This window comes from Hemiscyllium ocellatum, chromosome 7, assembly GCF_020745735.1.
Source record: "Hemiscyllium ocellatum isolate sHemOce1 chromosome 7, sHemOce1.pat.X.cur, whole genome shotgun sequence".
Classification (NCBI taxonomy): Eukaryota; Metazoa; Chordata; class Chondrichthyes; order Orectolobiformes; family Hemiscylliidae; genus Hemiscyllium; species Hemiscyllium ocellatum.
The window spans coordinates 59,504,482-59,521,987 of NC_083407.1; the positions used below are offsets into that span (position 1 = coordinate 59,504,482).

Genomic DNA, 17,506 nt, shown 5'->3' on the forward strand with positions numbered 1-17,506 from the left:
AGACTGGAGGAAATTCAAGGGATGGGATTCACACAGAAAGCCAGAACAGTATGGTGGGCGAAATTGCCACTCTAAGATTGTTTAATACCAAAAATACTTCTTTAATTTTGAACTGTACACTGTAGGCTAAATAGAAACTACTAATGAAGTGTGCTGTGATATTAGCAATGAATCTTCAATATTTATATCTGTTCCTCCATAATTTAAATTATAATCAGAGCATGCCTAAAAAAAAAATCAATGCTATGAATATTGAAATATAATTTTATTTGTCAAAAAATCAAATTCCAACCATGATGGATAATATTGTATTATTTCATTTAAAGATACAACAGTACAATTACTCACCAATCTTAAAGATATTTCAGCCTGATCAGACTACTAGGAAGATAATGTTTCACTTGCTCTGTTGGTTTTGCAGAAACCATGTGTAGCTGCAACCTTGCTCCAGTTAAGAAAATCAGATCATAAAATTTCCCAGGATGAGGCACAAACTGACAATCAAATGAAAAGTGGGATTTTTTAAAAAAGTCACTTTGTTGTAATCTTCCTTAATCAGGAAGACCTGTTGATCACGGTGGTTAGGACAATTTGAATATCAGCTCACCTACATCACAGTTCTAATACAGGTTTATAAAAATAACTATTACTGAACTTTAATAATGGATTAATAATGAAAACATTTGTATTATTGAACTTTGTCAATTCAGTGAAAATATATTTAAATATTGGAAATAATATCTGTTAAAGAATCAAATGTTGTCACAATGGATAGAAGAATATAGCAATTTCCTTCAGATAGTTCAGATGGTTTCCAAAATTGAGACTGCTGAAAAAGTTCAAGAAAGTATGACAACATGAATATCTTTCCATTGTTCATTCCCTACAGGAAAGTACTGCATTGCTATTTGACAGCATCAGCACCAAGGACGAAGTTTTCCCAAATGAATTAAACAGGAGTGCACATGGATAATTCTTTGCCATGGCCTTTCACCCCACAACAGAATATCAGTTGCAACATGAATTATATGCAAAGAGTTTAACAGTAAATTGCCTTCAATAGTAGTTGAAACATAGAACATAGTCATTCTGTACATTATAAATTAGCTTCAAATCAAGATAATAAGAAAATAAATGTAAATTTTTATACTTTTGCAGAAATTTGACCTCATTCTGGTAAATCAGTGTTCAGATTGCTGCCACTTTATAAGTGCTTAAATGTATATTGCATGAGGTGACACAGGAAAATTTAATATTGGACAACTGAACTCCACAGAAATTGCAAATCATGAAGGTGGTTTGAAATTAACTTTCAATTCTTCTCTTTTTAAAAAAAAAAGTATTAAAAACATCAGTTTAGGTGAGTGGAAACAAATTTAAAACCCCCGAAATGCCAGTTGAGACCTGAATCAATTTTATTGTCCAAACAGTAATGAGTGAAAACAAGTGCAGATTTCAAGTGTCTATTACTTTAATATTTCACCAAAGTGTTATTTGTAGCTTTTTGCAAAAATACCATTAAGCAGTGAAAAGTTAATAGGATTTATGGGTAAGTTTGCTTTTCAAACAAATGCAAGATAAAAAATTAACAAGAAATGTAAACCTGGTTATAATTCTTTAACCATACCAAATTCACAAATACAAGTATTTGTACTTACAGTAGTTCTAGAATCAGTGATTTGACTGAAGAGTGTAAGGTTATCATATAATTCACAAATATCTCAAAAGGTGAACATGCCACTATGAAATGTTTTGTTGTAATTGAGATGAATTTATCAAATCATCAACTTAATAGCATTCATACTGAAGTAGTAAGTACCTATTAAGTCAAAGTATATTTTAGGTCACAATCGATATTACAATTTTATTTTTCCTATAAACAAAATTTAACCTGAGAGGAATCTATTCAAATAATATATTGAAGTTCAGAGGCTCTACTTTAGTTCATGGGGAAAAAAAAATCTGTCCTCTCCCTTAATCCTCATGATAATGAATGCTAACAAATAGAACTCCACATGATATAAAGTTACTTTGAATGGAAACTAGTATTTACATCATAAACATTGGTTCATCTCATTGAACAGAATACACTGGTATTATTAGGAAACTATCAGACAAAATAGACATTCTGTAACTGGGTTTCTGTAGAACAAATAATCCCTATATGAAAATAAACTCACTGCATTAGCAATATTATTTGAATGACTGTACAAATCCAAATAGATTTTAATACAATCAACATCGTCAGCAGCAAGTTTCACATATTACCAAATGATTTTCGGATGACTGACAACTCAAAGCAAACTATTGGTGTGAAAGTTTTGACAGTAACACGAAGCAATAAATTATAGTGAAAATATGGAGGTATTTTAAGAGTGGGGATAAAATGTCCATCTTTATGTCAACAATTTCCTGAAAGTTTTATCTCAAAATTTGAGAGGAATCTGCAATGAAACATGGTTAGTTTCACCAGTCATGTTAGCATGTAGCACTATGATAGATACAAGAAGCTAAAGAGAAGATCTGACTCAACTAATTAGGTGTCAATTACTTAGCGTTTAGTGCCCAGAAGTCATCATACTCCTTCTATCTATTCTCCCAATTCCATGTTGCTAGACATAAAAGAAAATTATTCAAAAATACATCTGCAGGTCAGGTTGCAATATTTGCATAGATTTGAAGTCAACAACAAAATGTACTGTCTGAAGCTGTTAATGTTTTGGATACCCACGAGGTCATAAGCATGTAGCTTGCAACAATGCAATCCATTGAAGTTTTCAAAACCAAAGCATCTCATTACAGTTCATCAGTTCCTTTTATAGGCAAAGATTAAAGTCATATTTTGGAACCATAAGATGACGTGTTCTCACCTAAACAATCTGACAATTCCTTTACTGACCTAAAAGAAGGTTAAATTCTCAAATGAAAGATTTTAACGAACAACTTGAAAAGACAGTGAGAAAAAACCAACAGCATTAAAGCTTAAGTTAAGTTAATAGCAATAGAATCGTGTCAATCATAAAAGTTTATGTTGAAGTATTTTTTAAAAAAAGTTGTTTCCAATGGTCCTCTCAGGAATGTAATTATTTCGAAGAAAGCTTGCTTGTCTGGAGGGGTCAGCAGTAGTCAATGCTATTGGCAAAGCTGATTTTAGGTGAACCACCAAATTACAGCCAAAGCTGTGGTAATGCCATTCAGGATCGCCATGTTGTAGCCCATGTGGAATGAATGACCTGTTAATTTCCTGAAAACAGAAAATTGAAAGTTATATTTAAGCATTAGATACCTTTGAGGCCTAAAATCACTTTTCAAATCATGGTATCAAACATATGTACTGAACCTAACATTGAACCCTTAGAACATAGCATTATTTTTTGCATCTCAAAAAAAAACTTAGCTCCTAATTTATATGAAGTGATTTTGATTGGTTTCAAATTCTGAAATGTCAGATACCTACTTCAAAAGAAATCTTATAATTCATTTACTTTAGCAGTGCCCGGAGTCCAGTGCAAACACTTCTGTAGACAGAAAATCCTTAAAACATTTATTCCAAAACAGTGTATTAGGGTTTTCTTCAAAATTTCAATACTTTTGTGGAACACAATCATTTTTACAAACATCAAATATTTGATGAGGAAGTTCACACAAAAACATTAAGTTCTCAGAAAATAGAAGGTTATAAAGCATGAAAGCAAAAATCAAAGCAATGCACCTGATTGAAAGTGGAGCATTTTACAAGTTGCACAATACTACAGCAGGATTTTTCATATTGCTGATAGTACATTCATTCACAATTTTACTTGATGCAGAAGTTCCACTAGGGCATATGATTAGATTAGATTTTCTACAATGTGGAAACAAGCCCTTTGGCCAACAAGTCCACACCGATCCTCCGAAGAGCAACCCACCCAGACCCATTCCCCTACATTTATCCCTGACTAATGCACCTAACACTACGGGCAATTTAGCATAGCCAATTCACCTAACCTGCACACCTTTGGATTGTGGGAGGAAACGAGACCACCCGGAGGGGCCCCACGCAGACACAGGGAGACCGTCTGTGTGGAATTTGCAGTCACCCACGGTTGGATTCAAACCTGGGACCCTGGTGCTGCAAGGCAGTAGTGCTAACCACTGAACCACCGTACCGCCCATGGTGCAAGTGTCAGCCACTTCTTTAGCAATCTTGCCAATTAATAGTCTGATCCTGGTGGGGCTTGCTTCTTCTATCTACAGAAGCTTGCTGCACCCACTCACTGGGACCTCTTTCTCCTTATAATGATCATTACCACAAAACATCAATGATCTGTCCATCAGCAATGCTGATGCAAGCACTGGATTCACTGCTTGTAATTGCAACAAAGGACTCTCCACCTCAAAGAAGTTGTTACTTTAGTCAGTTGTTGGTACCCACATTTCTGACAGAAACTCAGCACCCACAGACCAGTCAAACCAGGAGCAATCCTTGTCACAATGGACATTTTGGCACTCTGCACCAGCGTACCCCACGATGACAGCATTGCTGCAACAGCCTCTGTATTCATTACCAACAATTGCCAATCTCAGAGCACCATTCACAACTCATCTGCCTCATCCTCAATCACGTTTTCACCTTTGACAACCAGTTCTTCATCCAAACACACAGAACAGCCATGGGGATCAAATTTACACCCCAATATGCCAATTTTCATGTACAAGCTCAAACAAGACTTCTTTGCTGCACAGGACCTTCAACCAGGACTACACATCAGATATAATGATGACATTTTCTTACCCTAGGCCCATGGCAAGGAGTCACTGAAAAACTACACAGTGATATCAACAAGTTTCAAACAACCATCAGACTTACCATGGACTACTCTTTAGTACCTGTCTCATTCTTGGACACATGCATTTCTACCAAGGACTGGCAATACCTCACTTTACTACAAACCCTTGGATAACCTCACAACACCACACTTCTCTAGCTTCCACCCTAAACATATTAAAACATCTGTCCCCTATGGGCAAGCCCTACATATAGACTGGATGCATTCAGATAAGGAAGATCATGACACACACCTGAAAGTGCGGAAGGACGCCCTCATAACCACAGGGTACGATGCTCAACTCATCAATCGCCAGTTCCAACGTACCACAGTGAGAAACCATAATAACTTCCTCAGGAGACAGGATGTAACTGATAGGGTACCCTTCGTTGTCCAGTACAGGTACACAACCCTAATATCTGAAACCCACAGGGCCAGCTGGTTTTTGGAATTCAGATTTTTTTTCAAATTCGGAATAAGTAACAGTTTAATGGTGAAATTTTAAACAATCTTACCAAACAGCAGACGCACTTGTGAGTATTACTAGCCCTGAGAAAGAACTGACGCCTGCTCATGCTGGGTCACGCTGCGAAATGGGTCAAGTGAATGTGGAGTTGGGTTAACTGTTTGCATGTCAAACAATCTTGTTATGGAGAAAAAAATCTTCATGAGAAAACTTCGGATTTTGAGATTTTGGATAAAGGATTCTGTACCTGTAACTTCCCAGCTGCAAAGAAACTACACCATGTTCTTCGCAGCCTGCAACACGTTATTGATGAGGATGAGCACCTCGCCAAGACCTTCATCACACCTCCACTTCTTGCTTTTAAACAACTACCAAACTTTGAGCAGACCATTGTTTGCAACAAACTGCCCAGCCTTCAGGACAACATCGACCACTACACCGTACGACCCTGTTAGGGCAAGCACTGCAAAACATGTCAGAGTGTTGACATGGAAATTATCATCAATGTGGGGACACCACCCACCATGTACATGACAGGTACTCGTGTGACTTAGCCAACATTGTCTATCTCATACGCTGCAGGCAAAGTTTCCCCAAGGCATGGTACATTGGCGAAACAAAGCAGATGCTACGACAACCGATGAATGAACACCACAAAACAAATCACCAGACAGGGATGTTCCCTCCCAGCCAGGGACACTTCAGCAGTCAGGGACATTTGGCCTCAGATCTTCGAGTGACCATTCTACAAGGCTGACTTCAGGATATACAACAATGCAGAGTGGCTTAGAAAAAGCTGATAGCCAAGCTCAATATTCATGAGGATGGCCTCACCAGGAACCTTGGGATTATGTCACACTACATGTGACCCCACTACACTAGACACACACTCTCTCTCTCTCTCCCTCCATCTCCTTCACACGCACACACACAAGTGAATAGGGTGAATTTGCATTTGCAGAAACATTCTATTTCATTCAAAAAGCACACAAACTGCAAGCAATCAATCCATGTAACGTTTACTAATTGCTACTTTGGAAATAGAACCAGACTGACTCAACATTTGGATATTGACACACTCCAACCTCACACCTTTAATGCATTGTCTGAGCTGAGATGTCACTTTTTTTTATATAAAATTTTGTTATCTCAGAAATGTAACTGGAAAGAAGTTCTGGGATTTACATATTACTGAACTGAAACCTGCAACCCATTCTAAAAGATGAAAGACTTAACAGCAATCCAGATTTGTTCAACATATCATATCAGTTTCATGATACTGTGATCTTTTGCCATAAATTTTGTGTTTTATGATCCTGCTCCAGAGCTATCTGAAAGCTAGTACTTTCAAATAAACCTTTAGGACTATAACCTGGTGTTGTGTTTTTTAAACTTTGTCCACCCCAATCCAACACCTGCATCTCCACACATTGAGAGTGACAGGTATACAGTTACCTCTGTTGTTACCAAGCACAACAAATGGATTATACTTTCAGCTCCTCCCTGGATGCTAGTAGATCACACAGCATATAACAAAAGTGGCATGCAAGCATTATGTACAACACTGCTTGTTTTCATATCACAAGTTACTACATTATCTAATGGGTGAACCATGCACACTGCACAGAATATATTTTCAACAACATTCTTCGTTCCATAACGATTTATGTCACATCCAGTAAAAAGCATCCTTCTAAAATATGAACTGAATTCAGGTTGGAATCTTCAGGAACCGACTTTTCTTTTAAAAATGGACATTAGAATGCAGCAAAGGATTGTGACAGGATTGGATTCCCCCAACCTCACATTGTGAATTCATCAAATTTCATTAAACTATCGTACTTGCAAAGGAATTTCTTTTCGTCACTTTCTAAGTTGTAGCCTTGGAAGACCCTCAAAATCTCTCAAACACCAGATTGCCTCAATGACTGTTTGCTTTTTGGAAGTGCAACCGCCTCCTAACATGGAGAACTCTGATTCCAGAGACTGATCCAAAATGTCTAACTCTTGATACGATTTCAGCTTTCAAACAACAAGATCAAGAAAATATTGTTTGTGGGTTTTATTCACTCCACCCTCTAAACTCAATAGCTCAGAGGAATTTTTCCCCCAACCTTAATCCTTTCCCACAACATATAACCAGTATTTCTTGAGACTTCCAAGCTCTAACCATCAGGCTTGTGACAAGAGCAGCACTTGTGTTACCTGTACTCACTTGTTTTTCTTCAGCATTTTCTTGCTCCAAACTGCAATTAATTCCTTTCCCAAAAAAACACACCCAGATCAACTGAAACCCACAGAACCTTACGCCCACTTAACTTCATGATGATATAGACTGCTCTGTTCCAGCCTTAACCTGACTGTGATTTGATTAGATTAGTCTACAGTGTATTTGCCCAACAAAGCCATACCAATCCTCCGAAGAGTAATCCACCCACATCCATTTCCCTCTGACTAATGCACCTAACACTATGGGCGATTTAAAATGGCCAATTCACCTGACCTGCACATCTTTGGACTGTGGGAGGAAACCGGAGCACGCAGAGGAAACCCAGAGAATGTGCAAACTCCACACAGTCGCCCAAGTCTGGAATCGAACCTGGGTCCCTGGTGCTGTGAGGCAGCAGTGCTATCACTGAGCCACTGTGATGTTAAGCATCACTTACTTACAATTTTTTTTTAAATCTGATGAAGCAAATGCATTTGACAGCCTTTCCAAATTCACTGAACATTCTAAAAAGTTTTACCTCAACTCCAAACAATCTTTCTGGACTCTTACTGCAAGGAGTGCAGACAGCCCTTCTCACAGCTCAGCTAGCCCACATGCTGTATCCATACAAACCTTTATAGCTGTTACCAAAGTAATATGGTATCAACTTTAAAGTGCTTCATAGCATCTACACCATTTTCTGCAGGGAAATTTTGTTTTTGCAGTTAAATTTATGTATAAATACACATGGTCTCTGAAATAAAGGCAACAATCTACAGATACTAGAAATCTATAACAAAGATAGTGCTGCAGAAACTCAATGGTCTGGCATCTATGGAGGGAAAAACAGAGTTAATGGTTCAAATCCAGTAATCCTCTTCTTCAGAGTTCTCAACATCATCATACTGGACTTGAAATGTTAACCTGTGTGTTCACTATGCAATTATTCAAGTGTCATAAACACGTTAAGACTTAATGAGTGCTTTTTGGTGGAGAGTAACAAGAAGATGGAGTACTGGGCTAATGGTCGGATACTTGGTAGTGTGGATGAGCAGAGGGATCTTGGTGTCCATGTACACAGATCTCTGAAAGTTGCCACCCAGGTAAATAGTGCTGTGAAGAAGGCATATGGCATACTGGCTTTTATGGTAGAGGAATTGAGTTCCGGAGTCCTGAGATCATGTTGCAGTTGTATAAGACTCTGGTGCGGCCGCATCTTGAGTATTGTGTGCAGTTTTGGTCGCCATACTATCAGAAGGATGTGGAGGCACTGGAACGGGTGCAGAGGAAGTTTACCAGGATGTTGCCTGCTATGGTAGGAAGATCGTATGAGGAAAGGCTGAGGCACTTGGGGCTGTTTTCATTGGAGAAAAGAAGGTTTAGGGGTGACTCGATAGAGGTGTACAAGATGATTAGGAGTTTAGATAGGGTTGACCATGAGAACCTTTTTCCACGTATGGAGTCAGCTGTTACTAGGGGACACAGCTTTAAATTAAGGGGTGGTAGGTATAGGACAGATGTTAGGGATAGATTCTTTATTTAGCGAGTCGTGAGTTCATGGAATGCCCTGCCAGTAACAGTGGTGGACTCTCCCTCTTTATGGGCATTTAAACGGGCATTGGATAGGCATATGGAGGAAAGTGGGCTAGTGTAGGTTAGGTGGGCTTGGATCGGCGCAACATCGAGGGCCGAAGGGCCTGTATTGCGCTGTATTTTTCTATGTTCTATAAATTTCTTGCTACATCAATTTGAAATTTTCCCTCAAGATCGTCAAAAGCCCATTCTTGCCAATGTGAGATTCACAATCACCTTTGCAGAAGTGAAAACATCACAGCTGATAAGGATTTCAAAATGAAACCAAAAATGCAGAGCACACTGTATACTTCAGGAAACAATCTCATGAACTTTAAGAGATACACCATAATGATCAGGTGACTCAAAAACAATTTGGAGGTAGTCTTTAGATAAAAATTCCACACTTTTTAAAAAAGATTACGAGATTTAGTTCCAGATTTATTAAATATTAAACTGAATTCTATTCACTGGCAATGGAAAATACATTGGATTATACAAGTCAACAGCACAGAAACACAGCATTTGGCCTAAATGGGCAGTGACAGTCTTCACATTCCACTGGTCTCCTCCCAGCTTTCTCATTTAAGCAGGTCACCAGAAAAGTCTATTCCCATTGCCTTCATGTGCTTATCAAGATTTAGATTACTTACAGTGTGGAAACAGGCCCTTCGGCCCAACAAGTCCACACCGACTCGCCGAAGCACAACCCACCCATACCCCTACATTTACCCCTTACCTAACACTACGGGCAATTTAGCATGGCCAACTCACCTGGCCCGCACATCTTTGGACTGTGGGAGGAAACCCACGCAGACACAGGGAGAACGTGCAAACTCCACACAGTCAGTCACCTGAGTCGGGAAATGAACCCGGGTCTCAGGCGCTGTGAGATAGCAGTGCTAACCACTGTGCCACCGTGCTGCCCAATACTATAGATAGTATTAATGGTAGATGTCTTTTCCTAGATGAGGGATTTCAAGCCTGCTATCTAGCATCTTAAAGGAAGTGGCTGTAGAGATTGTGGATGGTAGTAATCTTTCTAAATTTCCTACATCTGGAAAGGTCACAGTGGATTGGAGAACTGATATTGTAACATGAGTACTTAAGAGGGGGAACCAAAAAGCAGGAAACCGTAAGCAAATTAATCTAGCATCAATCAGTGGGAAAATGCTAGAATCAATTATGAAAAAAAAAAGGTATCAGGAGGCCTTTTACAAAATCATAACACAATCAAGCAGAGCTAACATGGTTTTTGTAAAAGGGAAATTGCGTTTGACAAGCTATTAGAGGACTTTGATGTGGCAAGCAGGCTGAATAGTGGGGAAACCTGTACATGTAGTATATTTGGATCTGCAAAAGGCATACAATAAGGTGCCATGTATGATTATTACACAAGACAAGATGAGAAATTCCTTCTCTGATGGTCATTAGCCTTTGGAATTCTCTGCAGAAGAGAACAATGGAGACCAAGTCACTGAATATATTGAAAGTCTTGTTGAATAGTTTTCTGATCAAGGCAGTTATGGATTACAGGAAACAGGCAGGGAAACGTAGCAACAGGTATAATCAGGTCAGACATGATCTTATCAAATAGCCAAATGCCTAACTCCCACACCTAATTCTTATAAGCCTATCCAATTGAATCACTCCTTGTGGTAACAAATTCTCAAAACTCTTTGGATAAAGCAGTTTATTTTGAATTCATAATTTGATTTGTGTGTAACTGTTTAATATTAATGATCTTCTAATTGTAATTCCCTGCCATCCCCAAGGGAAAATATTCTCAGTATCCATTCTATCAAAGTTAATTCTAAAGACTTTCAATCAGTTACTCCTCAATCTTCTGCTTGAGAGAAATGAGACAAAGGCTGTTAAACACTTTCCTGATGTCTATACCCAGGCAGTTTCGGGAATAAACTTGGAAATCTTATTACACTCTCTCCTGTGCTTGAATATCCTTTCATGATATAATTACCAGAACATTTCACAATAATCTAATTGTAGTGTTGAGGTTTAATACAGTTTTATTACAATATTTTATTTTCAATTCCTTTCAACTGAAACAAACTCAGCTCAACAGTGTTAAAGGCAATAACAGGCAATCCAATGCACTAAATCAAAAATTCAAAGCAACTGCAACAAAAATGTTTTGGTTATATGCTGTTTTCACTGCAACGCCTTTAGTCCTCATCATATGGTATTCTCACATAGCTGCTTCCCTTGTCCTTCTAGATAGAAGTGGTCGTGGGTTTGGAAAGTGAATTTCTGCAGTGCATCTTGTAGATAGTACACACTGCTACTCTGAAAGGTGGGATGTTTGGCCCTACTGCGCAACATATCCTCAAAAAAAAAAGTTATGCTAAAGGATATTCTAACAAATTGGAATTACCTGACAAACAAACATTTTACTGGTTTCTTTAAAATAAATCAGAACCATAACTACGCCATATATTAAAGTCTAGAAGGAAATACCAGCAGTACCTGGGTTGTAAACAGGTTCAATTCCAGAGTTAGTTTGCAAGTCGTTTTGTACACAGGTCAGAACAAAATGCAGGACCATATAAAGTAGCCATTCATAAGTATAAGAAATGTTCCAATGTCAGATGTTTAAAATTACATGCCTGTAAGGGACTGCATTCATAAATAAGTGCGTTCTTAATCAAATGTTCATAAATTGGGGACGGCCCGTAACTCTGGAGCTGCAATGTCAACTCTTTCCCTATGTAAATGCTGCCTGATCAGAATATTGACAGCATTTCCTATTTATATTTCAGATTTCCAGCATTTTGCTTTAGGTTGTTGTATTCATAACTAAATACTACTGACAAGCAATTTACTTTTCTCCCACGTAGAATCAAGCTGCAGTTACAGAATTGGTGAAAGCTTAAGCAGGTGTGTAACTGCCTCATCTGAGCAGTGCACTTGATGCTTCCTGCTACACTGACTAATTGACAAGGATCTGTAAAATCAGACCTTCCGACTTTTCGCTTCTGCGAGAGGGCGCGTGCGCATGTGAGAAAGAGCGAGAGCGAGGTTTAAGTGAATGATAAGACAACCTTTGGATATTTTCAATATTACAGCCTTGAACACTGCCAAATTCAAGCAGCTGGACAGCTACATTTGCCACAATCAAATCAATCTAACTTCAGTCGTCATACCATATGGACATTCAAGCTGGCCCATAGTTTAGTATTAATGAAGCAAAAAGATAAAATAACAGTAGAAAAAAAAACATTTACTGAGGCAAGATTTGCCAATTAGCAGAATATCATCCACTTCAGGGAAGTATTTTAATTTTGATTTCTTTCTTTGTTGGCAAATCTGAAAAAAAATTAGATGTAGCTACACAAAGATTTCCCCACACAAAGGTAGGGAATGCTGACCTTCAATGCAATTACTCAACAAATGATAACGTCCAAATACTTGGAGGTGTAGAATCAATTGTTCTTTGCTTAGAAAGAAATGTCTTCACCATGACTAAACTGCAAAATGATAAAATACATTTCACAAGGATAATCTGTATTATGCTACTGTTATTTTTGAAGTTTTCAAACTGTATAGAGGAAACTAAAAGTTACAAGAACAGAGTAGGCAGCACTTCAGCTCTGAAGGCACGATACAAATATTAACACTGTTTTGGATTCCAAACAGGCCCTAAATACAAAATAATCATAGGTCCCAATTTTCACATTGGCAGACAATTAATGGAGAGAGAGGGCTGACTCTCAGGCTCACTATCCAATTAAAGATGCTGGTTACAGCTCTAAGCTGAAAGGGGAATAAGAAGCCTCAAACCCCAAAATGTAGGGGACAGGAAAGTAGAGATTTTTCATATTAAATAGAATATATCCTGCAGACAGGTCATCACAGGTGGTTTGGAAGCGGCGGCAGGGGGAAGGAAGCAAAGTGAGAACAAAAGTTATAAAAAGGCATACCCAGCAGTAAACAAAAACAAAATAACTGAAAATAACTACAGATTAATTAATTTGCTTGGTGTCACAAATTATGGCTCCACTCTCAAATAATCTACTCACTTTCCACAGCGTTGTTGAAGGGTAAATTCCTGAACTTAAACTGGAGCTCAAGGTTTCCCTTCATGACATCAAGACAGGGGAGGTAATGTCTCACGATAGTATCACTAGACTGTTATTTCAGAGAGACAGGGAATGTTTTGGGGACCCAGGTTCTCATGCCACCCTGACAGATGAACTTGTGTCAATAAACCGTCTAATGATGACCTTGCAGATTGTCAGAAGAATCCATCTGTTTCACTAATGTCCTTCAGGGAAGGAAGCTGCCATTCTCACCCGGTTTGGCCTACATTTGACTCCAGACCCACAGTAATGCAGGAGACCCTTAACTGTCCTCTGGGCAATTAGAGACAGGCAATAAATGCTGGCCTATCCAGTGATGTCCATATCTCATGAATGAATTAAAAAACTTTTTAAAAATAATTTCTGCAGTAAAAATTCACAAATGCAAATTAAACAGCATGTAGATGTAGTGTATGAACTTAATAAATCATTCCAATGCATTGGCAAGCCATGTCATCAATCAAAGCTTCTATTTTCATTGAAGCCTGAAAAACTGGATTTGATCCAGGAGTATTTTTCCTCTGCAGAGACCAAATAAAATAGAAAACTTTGCATAATTGAAATCTTGTACAAAGCAGACAATGCTGAAAACACTTTCGAGAAGGTTTGTACCTCAGGTTAAGGTTCTGGATGTAAGTTTGCTCACTAAGCTGGAAGGTTCATTTTCAGACATTTCATCCCCATACTAGGTAACATCATCAGTGAGCCTCCAGTGAAGCACTGGTGTTAGTGACATGCTTTTTATTTGTGCTTAGGGATCCTTGGATTGGTGGTGATGTCATTTCCTGTGGAAATTCATTGGAGACTCACTGATGTTACCTAGAGTGGCGACAAAACATCTGAAAATGAACCTCCCAGCTCAGCAAGCAAACTTAGTCCAACTGAAGAGTCTTTTCAGCTGGATGTAAGTAGAATTGCAGTTTTGAGAAAGAATGAATGTGCAATTGTCTTGGAAAATAAGTCCAACTTTTTTTTTAATGGATGACCAGGTTGAGGAGTTCAACAGCCTGCTCACACTTCTATGTTTCTTTGGTGCAATTATGGCTGCAGTTTGCAGCACTATTGTTCACAGGTAGAATGGATATAATAGAAGAATCTCAGTAGACAAATTCCTGTAGTCAAATCATATCTGGAAACTGCATGGCTATAAATGGGATTTCACTCACAATTTAAACTACGTAACAATCCTGCATGCACACACACTTTACATTTTGGTGAAAATATCACCATGAATTTACTGGGGAAAGTTGTTATAATTCAATCAAGTTCTGTTGGCTGTGGTTTATGTGGTTCAAATTCAGCCTTAGGTGAGTGTTTGTGCAGAGTCAATGATGGAAGAGCTCTGCACACCAGAACTAGAGATCAGGCTGAAGCATTCGCAGCAAACGTCAGCCAAATGCCGAGTGAATGATCCATCTCAGTCTCCTCCAATCTCTAGTATTACAGATACTAGTCTTCAGCCAATTTGAATCACTCAAAGACTATGGGCTCTGACAACATTCCAGCAATTGTACTGAAGACTTGTGCTCCAGAATTTGCAACTCCCCTAACCAAGATGCTGCAGTACTGTTACAACATTGGCAATTTTGAAAATCTCCCAGGTCTGTCCAGTACATAAGAAGCAGGACAATTCTAGCCTGGCCAATTACTGCCCCAGTTTACTCTCAATCATCAGTGAAGTGATGGAAGGTATCATCAACTGTGCTATGAAGCAACACCTGCTCCATAATAATTTGGATTCCGCCAGGGCCACTCAGCTCCTGACCTTGTTGCAGCCTTTGTTTAAGTATGGACAAAAGAGCTAAATTAAAAGAGGCGAAAAGGACAGTTCTTGACATCAAAGGGGCATTCGACCAAGAAGCCCTATCAAATCTGGAATCAATGGGTTTCGAGGACAAATACTCCATTGGTTGGAGTCATACCTAGCATGTAGGGAGATGTCTATGGTTATTGAAGGCCAGTCACCTTAGCTCCAGTACATCTCTGCAGGAGTTGCTCACGTTAGCATCCTAAACCTAACCATCTTCAGCTGCTTCAATGACCTTCCCACTGTCTTAAGGTCAGAGTGGGGATGTTTGATGATTGCACAATGTTCAGCACCATTTGTGATTCCTCAGATACTGAAGCAATCAATTTCTAAATGCAAAAAGACCTGGACAATATTCAGGCTTGTGCTGACAAATGGCAATTAACATTCACACCATATAAATACCAGACTATGCCCATCACAAGTAAGAGTCAGTCTAGCCATCACCCTATAATAGTCAGTCAATGTTGTTACCATCACAATCCCCTAACAACAACTGGGGGTTACCATTGACCAGAACAAGGGGAAGGTGATGGCCTAATTGTATTATCGCTGAACTCTTAATTCGGAGACCCCGTGAATGTTCTGGGGACAGAGGTTCAAGTCCCACCGGGCACTTTGACTTCAAATTAAAAAAGAAATCTGGAATTAAGAGTCTAATGGTGACCATAAAACCATTGCTGAATGTCAGAAAAATACATGTGGGGCAATTCCCTCAACCCACAAACAAATTAAAAAGAAAAGTAACCAGTCTCGCCACATAAACAGTGACTATAAGAGCAGGTCAGAAGCTAGGAATACTGTGGTGAGTAACTCCCTTTCAACTCCCTCAAAAAGCTTAACACCATCCAGGACAAAGTAGCTTGCTTAATTGGCATCACATCCACTCATTCAATTATTGACACTCCATAGTAGCAGTGTGTACTATCTACAATATACAGAACAGAAATTCACCAAAGATCCTTAGATAGAACCTTCCAAACAACAACCACTTCCACCTAGAAGCACAAGGGCAGCAGCTATATGGCAACATCACCACCTTCAAGTTCTCCTCCAAGCCATTCACCATCCTGCTTTGGAAGCATATTGCTGGTGTGTCACTGGGTCCAAATCCTGGAATTGCCTCCCTAATGGGTCAACCCACAGCAGGTGGACTGCAACGGTTCAAGGAGGCAGCTCACCATCACCTTCTCAAGGGCACCTAGAAACAGGCAATAAATGTTGGCCAGCCAGTGACGCAACATCCCACAAAAACAAATAAAAGAAAAATCTCCCCAGATCTGTGCGAATTTCCTTCCATTGTCTAACTGTGCAGGTTATGCGGATTGGCCAAGCTAAATTGCCCTGTAGTGCTCTTGGATGTGCAGACTAAGTGGATTTGCCATGGTAAATACAGGGTTACAGGGATAGGGACAGGGGACTAGGTCAATGTTGGATGCTCCTCAGAGGGTTGGTGCAGGCATGATAAGCAGAATCGCTTCTTTCTATTCTATGGGGATTCTAAGACAGAGGTTAAAATTTGATAATTTACACTGAGCACTATTTTAATACTTGGTAGATTCAAAGCAGCGACACCTGCCTCCTGAAGAAATCCCCTTTTTGGTCCCAAGTCAACCTCACCCTTCATAACTTTTATTGTTTAAGTGTCCATAGAAAACTTCATGAATTATTTTGTCAGATGAATGAGCCATTTTTGTTGTCCATCCTCAATTATTCTTAACCGAGTGGTTCGTGAGGACTGAAAAGTCAAGCATATTTCTGTGGATCTGGAATCACCTGTACACTGGATCAGCTAAGGATAGCTGATTTCTTTCCTTAAAATGACATTAGTGAAACAGATGGGCTTTCATTACAGTTGATTATAATTGTCATGAGCCATCACTACCAAGTCCAGCTTTATATCCCAGATTGACTTGAAGTTGAATGCACATACCAGAACATTAACTTGGCTCTCTAGATCACTTGCGCAATGTCATTACCACCAGAGCATCACCTCCATTTCGTTGCATTGTGTTAATTAAATGTAGCTTATTGTTCCAACACTATATACAAAATAGGCTACATTTTAGAAAAATGAACTAAAAAAAAAACAATGCAGTGTTATTGCTCCCAAGTGTGTAGAAGACATTAAAAAAAAGTCATGATCTCTTAATTTGAAGTTATGTTGAAAAATACTTACTCTTGCACTGGATGCAACTTGGCAAAAAAGATTCATTAACCAAGATGTTAGCTACATTGATGAGAACCAGCTCTGTTCATTAACTTGATTTGGTTTGAAAGCAGATGATGTATACAGGAATCCTCCTAAAAAAACTTACCTTTTTTAGAAATTCCTTTAGATTTGAGATTTACTGAGATTGAAAATTAATCTCAGAAATACTGTTACAGACATTGACAAATTTATTTTCCCGATTGCTTGTCTTAACTTGTCAGTGATATTAAGTACAAATGAAAGAACACTGTACTAGCCAGTACCATATTAAAACCACCTAAGTGTAGTCAATTGTCATGCTAAACATTTTTTTCCCCAAAGGATTAACTGTATGA

The 17,506-nt window shown here is 38.7% G+C and overlaps 1 protein-coding gene across 1 annotated transcript in view; it reads right to left on the reverse strand.

Annotated features, from left to right (window-relative positions):
* Window positions 1–248: 248 nt before the first annotated feature.
* The window catches only part of arl6ip6 (ADP-ribosylation factor-like 6 interacting protein 6), a 38,819-nt gene continuing 21,561 nt past the window's right edge, over window positions 249–17,506 (reverse strand). Inside the window, exon 4 of the mRNA XM_060827903.1 lies at window positions 249–3,244. Within this exon, the coding sequence (XP_060683886.1) occupies window positions 3,151–3,244 (94 nt within the window). The 3' untranslated portion in view covers window positions 249–3,150. The remainder of the gene's footprint in view (window positions 3,245–17,506) is intronic.